This window comes from Phaseolus vulgaris, chromosome 6 (genome assembly GCF_000499845.2).
Source record: "Phaseolus vulgaris cultivar G19833 chromosome 6, P. vulgaris v2.0, whole genome shotgun sequence".
Taxonomy (NCBI): Eukaryota; Viridiplantae; Streptophyta; class Magnoliopsida; order Fabales; family Fabaceae; genus Phaseolus; species Phaseolus vulgaris.
The window spans coordinates 3,412,778-3,423,744 of NC_023754.2; the positions used below are offsets into that span (position 1 = coordinate 3,412,778).

At 35.4% G+C, this 10,967-nt stretch overlaps 1 protein-coding gene across 2 annotated transcripts; it reads right to left on the minus strand.

Annotated features, from left to right (window-relative positions):
- Window positions 1–1,759: 1,759 nt before the first annotated feature.
- Window positions 1,760–5,634, minus strand: LOC137830951 (protein BREAST CANCER SUSCEPTIBILITY 2 homolog B-like). Of its 2 annotated transcripts, none has more exons than XM_068638382.1 (12): window positions 5,318–5,634; window positions 5,180–5,221; window positions 3,957–4,922; window positions 3,751–3,875; window positions 3,518–3,666; window positions 3,072–3,194; window positions 2,796–2,993; window positions 2,600–2,681; window positions 2,462–2,512; window positions 2,304–2,379; window positions 2,098–2,209; window positions 1,760–1,890 (listed from the first exon to the last, which is right to left on the minus strand). In XM_068638382.1, exons 1-12 carry the CDS (start codon window positions 5,451–5,453, stop codon window positions 1,815–1,817), a joined length of 2,136 nt encoding a protein of 711 aa, XP_068494483.1. In that variant the 5' UTR covers window positions 5,454–5,634; the 3' UTR covers window positions 1,760–1,814. The 2 variants fall into 2 exon arrangements, 1 of the variants encoding a protein (XP_068494483.1); XR_011084295.1 differs by having other exon boundaries at window positions 1,819–1,890; window positions 2,590–2,681; window positions 5,318–5,606.
- Window positions 5,635–10,967: the final 5,333 nt, after the last annotated feature.

Genomic DNA, 10,967 nt, shown 5'->3' on the forward strand with positions numbered 1-10,967 from the left:
GGATATACAAGGTCTAAAAATTCAACAAGACTTTCACATCTTTGATCTTGGAGGGGTCAATCTGGTGCTAGGAATGGCTTGGAAGGCTAGTTTGGGAGAAAGAAGACCATATTTCCAAGAATTAACTCCTAGAATTCTCGTGATGGAAAGGTATCACACATAGAGAGACTTGAATTTAACTAGAATGGTGGCTTCTTTCAACTCTATTCTCAAGGCTCTATGTAATCAAGGTCAAGGCTTCCTGGTGCAATAATATTCTCTGCAGGTTGAAAGCAAAAAGCTTGCTTGGACTGAAGCAGTTTTGGAATAATATAATTCAATCTTTCAAGAGCCACAAGGATTACAACTTCATAAAAGACACAACCACTGAGACTGAAGGAAGGGTCTCATTCCCCACATCAAATTATACAAGTACCCACACTATCAGAAAAGCGAAATTGAAAGGTTGATAAATGATATGCTCAAATCTAGCATAATCAGACCAAGTATCAGTCCTTACTCTAGGTCTGATCATGGTGAAAAAGAAAGACAATAGGAGACACTTTTGTATGGATTTTCGAGCTCTTAACAAGATCCCTATACTAGATAAATTTCTTATTCCTATCACTGATGAATTGCTTAATGAATTGGGAGGGACAGTGATTCTTTCTAAGTTGGATTTAAGATCTAGTTACCATCAAATTAGGATGTAGGAAGAAGACATTCACAAGACAACTTTTCGAACTCGTGAAGGCCATTATGAGTTTGTTGTTCTGCCTTTCAGACTTACAAATGCCCATTCCACCTTTCAATCTCTTATGAATGAGGTGCTGAAACCTTATTTGCAAAGATTTGTTCTAGTTTTCTTTGATGATATTTTGATTTACAATAAAGTGAAGATGAACACCAATAGCACTTATGACTTGTTTAGGCATTATTGAAGAGGAACCAACTTTTGTTGATAAGAAATGTACTTTCAACCAAAATCAAATGGAGTATTTGGGTCATATAATTTCAAAGAAAGGAGTGGCAGTAGACCCACAAAAAATTGAAACCATGTTCGATTGGTCAATACCTAAGAATCAAATTGAAACCATGTTCGATTGGTCAATACCTAAGAATCTTAAAGCCTTGAAGGGAATTTTGGGATTGCCTGGGTACTATAATTAGTTTGTCAAGGACTAAGGTAAGATAGCCAGACCTTTAACTCAATTGTTGAAGAAAGATCAGTTTCGGTGGAATGAAGCACAACTTGCCTTGGACAAAATAAAAATAAAAATTGGTGGTCGAGTTGCCTATTTGACCATCCCAAATTCACCAAGATGTTCACTATTGAAACGAACATGTCCAACAAGGAGCTAGGAACAGTTTTGGTCTGCATTTGACACAACATACAGATAACTTTTTTTCTTTTTATAGAATTTATAAGAGAAAAAACATAATTACAAAATATTGATAATTACAGAATATTCAATTACCCATATTTTAGGCAAATAACATGAATATAGAACCAACCTAACAATTGATCTAAATATCCAGCAGTACTATATTTACAAGATTCTAACAGGATGAATATTAAGAATTTAAGATATTGCCCAGACGCACAGTATGATAAAGGAGCTGAAATGTTGAGAGGAGGAAAAAAGAGTAATTGAAGTCTGCAGGCAAGTTCGGCAAGTTAGTTGCTGAGAAGGGATTTTACATGAAAGGGGTTTCCCTGTTAGTAACGTGGGTTGTATTGGAGTAATTTCTGTTATTGTGAGTATTCTCCCTCTGAGGAGCTGCTACTGTGTTTCTTACAAATATCAATAGATACAGATGGATAGTCTAAGAAGTTACCTCTGATTGTACAACTCTGTCCTTTCATTCTCCATCCTTTCTGACATGACAACAGACCGTCCACTGCTTAACCTAATGAGTAAAACAATTATCAACATTTTGCATTGCATTATTAGATTACATATCTGAAAAAACAATTTACTGCACATATTTCAAGTGAAATTATAGGACACACTTCATAAGAATACATTTTACATTGCATAATTAGAGTATATTTCTGAAAAGTAATTTATTGTAAATATTTCAAGTGAAATTAAGACATACTTTACTAGATGTTACCTTTCCTTGTAAAGAATGGGATATATGTGAGTAATTCCAGCCAATGTTTGTGGTATTAGACCACCATTGCTTTTTATGCATCTGAAAGCCAAAGGAGGACCAGCAACCTTACCTGCCAATCAGCTTAAAAAAATAAGCTCAAGGATGATCTTTTTCTGTAAAATTGACAACATTAACATCCACTCCACATAATAAAAGATGCTTACAAAATCCTAACCGTTCTGCCCAGTGAGCTCTGTATGTTCCATTTATGTGCAGCAATAAACTAACTGTTGATGATACCTGAAAGTAGAACAGATTCTTCAGAAATCATCTAACTGGATATACATTTATTACTTAATTATATTATTAAGCCGTGAAAAACCTCAAGGGGTGAAACTGGCCCATTCCAGCCACATAATCCTGCTCCTGAGAGCTGCAAATATGTAAACAGAATTCCACATTATCAAAGTGGCACAATCAAGGAAGGTAACATAAACAACAAATACAGACAACACATTACACGGAGCTTCTGTCCCACAAATAATCTTCCAGCAGCCTGTTGCTTTGACAATGGAACATCTAAAATAGCATTCATTGAATACCTGCAAGGAAAAATCACTGTGTATCTCAGGGACCCTCATATGTGTGTGTGTCTATATATATATATATATATATATATATATCTTGCAAGACAGTGAGATAGCTGAAATTCACACCATCCATCAGTTAGTTCAACTTTCACTGCTTCTGTTTTTTTAGCCCCTGATTTTGTCTCAAAACAAGTCTCACTTTCCACTACATAACTAGAGTGAATACTTGAAATGCATAGAATCATCACTGAAGAAGGCATTGCATCTCCTTCGAGAATTTTCTTGATGGTAGACCGGTGCCCATGATTCCCTTCTCTTTCATATCTACACCAAATGTTATGTCATCATAAGTTTTATTGTTTTTATAGAGACACAGTATGTTGCCTTAGAGAAGTCACATGCCTGTACTTCAGTTCCTCAAGCACATTTGATACAGTCAAAAAATTTCCAGCTGAACTAGCTGGATAGTATCTCTCATAGCATGCCAATTTCCAGACAATCCACTTGTAATGATTTGTGACCCACCTAGCAATGTGCAATAGAAGTGTAAAACTAAGATGAAAGGATTGTTTGTGTAGCAATACATATGAAAAACAGAGAGAGAACATTAAGTACCAAACTCACCTACATTATAAATTTTAACCATAAAAGAAATTTCACCGAAAAATATATTTCCATGTCATTCAGATAACAATTGAATATACTAAGTTGCAATAACCTTCTGGCACACTTCAATACAACTAGCTAACTTACCTAACCTAGTACAAATCAAAAACCACATGAGAAAGTTACTCCTTAACGCATTTTACAAATACTGGAAGCAAGAGTTCAGGGTAGAAGCAATTTACTCTTTAGTAGCAAAATGCATGGAAGCTCCGTGGAGAGCCAATAGATGAACAAAAGCTTCTGCTCCCATGCCATTATCACCAGATCCTTTATGAAACACATACTTTTCTGCGTTAACTGATGTCACCTGTCTACTCAGGTTGGGAAAACACTGAAACAAAATTCATTCAGTGCACAGAGTGTTGCCTGTACCAAGATTATTAAATCCTCGCAGAAATATACAGATTACACTCACCGTTCTCTTTTCCATTGGACGCCCAACAAAATAGTCCTTGATGTACACCCTCGGATAGTGAAATGGATATCGGGTAGAAACCTCTCCTTTGCATGCAGAAATACCAGAGGACAGTTGAGACAAATCTGAAGATCAAATACCTCAGATAGCTATAGCAACTAACAAAAATTGAAGAAATTCACTGAAGATTCTAAGCGTATGTTTACCAGGAGGAGATTTTCCAACATCCTGCTCTAAAAGGGCTGAAAAATTGGAACTGCGTGGCCTTTTAAAGGGAGAAACAGTTAGACACAACCCTAGTCTCCGCTTTCCACTAGCAGCTTGCCTATTGTTAGTTGTATCCGTGTTAATGGTATTGGAAACATCAACCAATGCCCTGCGTATTGCCACACCCCTTGTATCTACTTTTGAAGAAAAACCATTCAATGAAGAATCATATACTACTGAATTTAGTGTTTGGCTCCCGCCATACAAAGGCTTGTGTCCACAAGCATTGGTACTTTTCCAGCCACAACCACTCTCTTCCCCAACAGCATCAAACTTCTTTGCCAAGTTAATCCCATCACCTTCACAAGGAAACTTGGTTGACAATTCTCTTTGCCTAGAAGACTGCAAGGGGAAAGTAAAACTCTTCGTCTTAAAATTGCTACCTGATGTCACCGGGCGAACCAAAGGAGTACTACAATCACTAGGAGCAGCAGTGTCAGTTTGTCTCTTCAACGGAAATGAAAAGCCTGAATCACCGACATCCCTTCCTTCAAACAAATCCCCCACATCAGGATCACCAAGAAGGCTCCTAGCACGCTTCAGCGCGTCACTGGAAATGGATATAGATCTTCCACCTGCAGTGTGAAATTTAATCGGAGCTTGCTTGAATGCATTCCTTTCCTCAAAATTATTATTCAATGCATGAAGACCCTCAACAGAAGGACTGTTGATAACTGTATGCAGCTTCAATTCAGGTGATTCTTCGTCTTCTTGTAGTTTTTGCTTTCCAATTGTTTCGTCAAATGCCCGCAATTTACTTGTACTTTGGATATTACTATCAATGGTGTCCAGCAATGTCTTTGCTCTAACCAGACCTATAGAAGATATGGTAACTTTTTTCCCAGAGCCTGTCGTAAAAAGCGAATTAGAGAAGCTGAAAGTTTCATCCATTGCACGCTCTTCACCTGCAATTTAGTAATCAGGATTTAATATGTTAAAAGCAAGTTAAATAATCATTATGATACCTGAATGTGTTGCACTTTGTACACATTCAGAGACAAAATCAGACCTTTCATTGTTCAATGACTAAATCATTATTACCAGTCTAAACATTCAGGACCAAGACGATCATGTACCCGTTAAAAAATTTTAAAAAAAAAAAAAAAACTTTTTTTAATAATTAGTATATTCACTGGTTTAGATTGAGGAGGCATAACAACACCTCGAGCAACGGCGTCGTGGGAGGGGAGAAGGGCTGATGAGCCTGCGAAAAAAGGATCGGTGGAAGAAAGTAATTAAAAATCAAAAAGAAAATGAGAAAGAAATTTGAAAATTTTGGATTGAATTGAGAAATTGGAACCTTGGAGAAGAAGATCAGCCATGGAAGGAAGGGGAATGGGAGAGGGGAGAGGAGTGGGAGAAGCATGGGAAACATGTTGGGTGATTTGCCAGTGGAAATTGTTTGGGGAGTGGGAGAGGATTTGCCATGAACACATTGTTTAGGGTTCTTGTTTGGTTCGAATTTGGGAGAAAGGAAAGATCGTTGTTAGGGTTCTTGTTTGTTTTAGAGAATTTGGGAGTGGCGGGAATGGTTGCGTTCTAAGCTGAGGCAGAGGAGGGAAACACAAAGTGTTTAGAAACAATTTCACTTTCACCGCCATCATCGAAACTGGTATCAAGTATTATGAGATAAACATTTATTTATTTTTAATGTTTTTAGCCTCGTTTTTTTTGTTTTTTCCTCTAACTATTCAAATTGAAATCTATTTTATTCCTAAAATTTGTTAAATTGTAAAAATATTACTTTTAAATTTAGTAACTCAAAAATAATTTATCTGAAAATGTATTTAGCTAATAAATTTTTCATATTAATTTTTTTGTCTTGTCTCTTCACAAATTCATTAGGTTAGATATTTGATGATTATATAGTTAAATCTAATTTTTTTGTCATGTAATTAATTTCTAAATTAGTCAAGTGGTCAATTTTTGGATTATTATATAGTTAAATCTAATTTTGACTATATTCATGGTATAATATCATGTATCAAGATTCTCGCAAAGAGTCTCAAGTGACTATATATTTGACTTTTAAAAAATTGTTTCAATCTCAAAGTATTCAGTATTTCCATTATATTCACCAAAATAGATTTTTTTATTTTAAAAATATAAATTATTTTATTATCAAATTTTTTCGTCTAATATTAAGATAAATAAACTATTAGAGAAATTACCATATTATTTATATATATTATATTGACATATATTTATATCATTTTTTTATTTTTATACGTGGTTTCATTTCTTTATAATGATAGAAGCTCCACTTCACCTATATCATTTTTGTAAGGGTTTTTTTATTTGTATGCATGGGCTTCAATTTTTTTCACTTACCAATTCAATTTTGTCTTGTTTTTAAATTCCACAAATTTTAAGATATGAAGAGCAATGTTATGCATCAATAAATAAGACTCACTGCAACTATCTTTCATTTACTAAATGTTTGTCTTCTTATTCTTAAAGTATTAAATGGGAGTAATATTCTTCTTATCCTCTACAAAAACCTTTTTAGATTGAGTGTAGAAGGGGAAAAGGGGGTTATTTATATATCCATAAGCCCTCTTCATATTGTAGGGAATGTGGGACTTAAAAATAAGGTAAATTATAGTTGCAAAATGAGAAAATTTGGAGCACCTACATGTCAAACAAGACCCTTACAAAAACGTCACAAAATGACTTATTCTAAGTGATGTGAGATTTTTACTATTCACAATCTTCTTCTCTTGTGTTTGGTCGAATTTAAGCATAACTTCTAGGATTTTCTGGGTAATTTTCAAGCCTAAATCAAAGTCCAATTGAGGCTCGAATGAAGCTCACATATGCCTCTACAGAGTGTTATACTCTTCAATTATAGAGTTTTGCTCCATAAGGTTTCATCTTTTTTATCCTTTTAGTTAATGATTTTGAGAGTTGATGGTTTCCACCAAACTATGTATTTATTTTAGTCGAAAGAGCAATATCATGGAGAAATAAAAAGGAGTTTGTTATTATTGTATCCACCATGGAAGTTGAATGTGTAGCATGTTTTAAGGCTACAATTTAGGTTAGTTGGTTACAAATTTTATTTCAAGGCTTGGAATTGTCAAAAATATTGTTAAGCCACTGAAAATGTATTTTGATAACTCCGCAATAGTATTTTTCTCTAAGAACGAAAAATACTCTAAGGGTGTTAAACATATGGAGTTAAAATGTTTTATCGTAAAAGAGGAGTTCAAAAATAAAGATAGTCAATAGAACATATTAGCACAAAAATTATGATTTTTTACCCTTTAGCAAAGGGTTTAAAGTATAGTCTGGTTCATCTTATTCATTTGGTGTTTTCAATCGGTGCAACTTGTTCTAGATTCAATTCTGTCCAGTTTGATATATTACATGTAGCATTTGTGTTTCTATCTGTGTTCTTGATTTGTTCTTGCTTTCCTTTCAATTCCGCCAAGTGTTTGTGATAAGGACATGGCACTCATTGTTCAATGAGTTTGGCTTCTCTCTTGGATGGCACTATCCTCCATTGAGATGACCTTAAGCCTCCTTAAAGTGTTGTTTCTTGTTAAGTGTCTATCCAACTCATATCAATAAAACATTAACACATAAACAAGGTTCACTCCCTCACAAGAATGTCTGTTTCTTTACCCTACATTAGGGATGACAAAGTGGGCTTACCCGCCCCGCACTTGGCCTGCAAAATGTGGGTCGGGTTGGCCCGCCCCGCGTAATGAACGCGAGATGGATTCTCTGCCCCACCCCACATAAGGGCTAGCCCGCATTCGTTTTTTTTCTTCAAAACAACCTGCATGGAATGGAGGTCGTGCGTACATGCAGCAGAGTGGAGCGACAGCCGTGTGTGCGTGCAGGTGCAACGGAGTGGAGCAACGACCGTGCGTGCATGCAGCGGAGCAGCGACCGTGTGTCATGGTGAAGTGAAGACAAGGAATGAGAGGAACAATATGTGTGTGCATTGGAATGAAAATCCTAAAGTGACCACAAGAGAGAACGACACTCACTCTGTCACAATGCCAAGTTGCCAACACACAAACTTTTTCTTTTTACGGGTTAGCGGGTCAGCCTACCCCGCCCCGTTGTTGGCCCGCGCGGGCTTCGGGTTATGCGAGACGAGCTAAAGCGGGTCAACGGGTTGAAAAACTGAGCCCACCCTGCGTTTTTTACTAGCGGACTGCGGGTCGGCCCGCATGGCCCACCCTACATTGTCATCCCTACCCTACGTCCATCAAGAAAAAGAGATCATAGAATAGAAAGTCAAAGGAAGTGAAACCGTGGATGTTTATTTATCTAATTGGATCTCCAAAAAAATTGAAAAATCATCTCTTATAAAAAGAAAGGGTCAAAGTCATTTGTTTTATTTAATCTCTAAAGAACAAAAGGGTTATTTCTCATAAACAAAGGTACACATATTCTCCCTTTAATATATTATATAATTTTAAAATACTATTTTTGGTTTTCTATATTATGCAATTATAAAAAATCGTTAATTTTTTATGTTATGTTTTTACAATGACATCATCATCAAAAAGCTAAAACACAAAGTGTTAGAATTATAGGTGATATGAATCCTAATAGAAATACAGTAAAATTGGGAATTTAGGGTTACGGAACAGAATAAATTCAAAACAGAAACAATAGAAACCTGGATAAAGGAAGGCGCCACAAACAAAGTTTGATAAGCCTAAGGATGATCGCCACAAGAATTGGTGGATTCTTGATAAGATCGCAAGATGTAAGGAAAAACCCTAGCAGAGAAACACTCTCTAAAATTGTCAAAATATTCGTTCCCCTATTCTGAGTTCCAACAGTGTATAAATTACAAATTTAGCTAGAGGTCTTTTCTTGTTTGTAAGAAAATAAGACAATACTACAATCCTTATATTTCAAGAATGATCATTTGTCCCAGTGGTTAGGTTGATACTTTGTACTTGGTCTTGAGTTCAAATCCTAACTCCAAATAAAATAATAATATTATTTTATTTTAATATTCCAATCTTGTTGTGCGTCATATTGTACTTACTTGGAAGATCAATCTTGTAGGCATTGTCATTAATCATTTCTAACACTTGAAAAGGTCCATCCCGTCTAGGTTGGAGCTTGGATTTTCTTTGTCTAGTTAACATTTATTTCCTCATGTGTACCCAGACCCCATCTTCAGGCTCAAACATTACTTTCTTTCTTCCTTTGTTAGCTTGCTTAGAATAACCTTCAACCTTTTTTTTTCAATTTGTGCTTTGACCTGTTCGTGTAGCATCTTTATGCTTGACAACAGAAACGTTAGGCATAGGTAACAAGTCTAATGGAGTTAAAGGATTTAATTCATACACAATTTCAAATGGAGAACAATTTGTTGTGCTATGAACAACCCTATTGTAAGCAAACTCAATATGAGGTAAACATAATTCCCAAGCTTTCAATTTTTTTTCAAAATAGTTCTAAGGTACCCAAAGTTCTATTCACTACCTCTGTTTGTCCATCTGTTTGGGGATGACAAGTAGTTGAAAACAAAAGTTTGGTACCTAACTTACCCCATAAAGTCCTCCAAAAGTGACTTAGGAATTTTGTATCCCTATCACTCACAATACTTCTTGGTATCCCATGAAGTCTTTGTTGAAGCTGGAGGAAGTTTCTTCCCTACCAAGGCTTGATGTGTGTTTGATGAAGAAAATGGCTTAAGTGCTTTGAAGATTGTAATAGGGTTTTAGATTCATTTGTAATTAGGCTTGTAAGTGTGTATGATTGCCTTTTGCTGTGTAACCTATCCTAGATGCCTAACCAAGTCTAGATCAAGCACATGATGTGGTTAAATGGTTTTTGAAAAGCCTTTTGAAATGTTTTTAACAGTTTTAAAACAGTACACAAATAAATCTGTTTTATGGAGAAAGAATCTGTTTATTTCTTCTCTGTTAAAAAGGCTTTCGTTAAATAGTTTTTGAAAAGCTTTTTAAAATGTTTTTAACAGTTTTAAAACAGTACACAAATAAATCTGTTTTATGGAGAAAGAATCTGTTTATTTCTTCTCTGTTAAAAGGCTTTTCTAAATTTCTGTTAAGGCACCAAGGGAAAGCTCAGTTCGTTATTTCAGTTAAGCTGAGCTGGCCTGTGTGTTATACTTTAATCTGTTTTACTGTGAAAGAACAGGTTTATTCTTTGGTGTGCTGAAAGAGTTTTTGAAAGGTTTTCCAAAGAGATTTTCAAGTGTGCTTGTTCTAGGAAACCTTTGAGCTTGGTGAAGGTGCTGGTGCAGTTCTGCAGCAAATTGAACTACTGGTTTTGAGTTCTTGCATCTTCTTTTCAGGTGTAATCTTTCCTTTATTCTGTTTTGTAAAGGTGTAAGTGTTAGTCACTCTTTGATAGGGTTTCTTGGAGTGCAAGGTGTGCTGAAATAGGGTTTTTCAGCATTGTGTGTGTTGTTCTTGTAGTGTTCAAGAACTGCTGGTTTTGTAAGTGATTGGTACTGTTTTTAGTGAATTCCACCTTGGGGTAAGGTGAGACTGGATGTAGCTCTGTATGAGTAAACCAGTATAAAAACGTGTGTATCTTGTATTCTCATCCCTGCACTCTTTTCTGGTTTTTTGCTTAATTCTGTCAAGAACTAAATCTGTTCTTTTTAAATTGAATCTGTTAATTCCGGGTTAAGTGAAAACTGTTCTTCCTGATTTGTTGAAGTTTTATGATCATAAACAAGGTTGCTGCATATAATGGTTTAAGTGAATTGTGAACAAACTGATCATTCATTAAAACCTGAGAAAGGATCATACTTCTTGAAATCTTGTGTTGTGTAACTTTTGATTGATTGCTAAGCATAGCTGTATCTTTCATCCTCACAATATTAAGTTGATCTGGTTCTGTTATAATTCTTTGTTGAACACAATTTTACATTGAACAAAATTCAAATTGTGCCAAGACTGCTCTGAAGAATCAATCTATTTCATGTAAAAACAATCTGTTCT

Bases quoted from the DNA above. Each gene is read 5' to 3' on its own strand.
- LOC137830951 (XM_068638382.1), bottom strand. From the start codon at position 5,453: ATGTGTTCATGGCAAATCCTCTCCCACTCCCCAAACAATTTCCACTGG. The intron at 3,876-3,956 runs GTAAACATACGC...TTTGATCTTCAG, and splicing joins TGTTGGAAAATCTCCTCCTG to ATTTGTCTCAACTGTCCTCT. The intron at 2,513-2,599 runs GTAATGTGTTGT...ACATATTTGCAG, and splicing joins TTGTGGGACAGAAGCTCCGT to CTCTCAGGAGCAGGATTATG.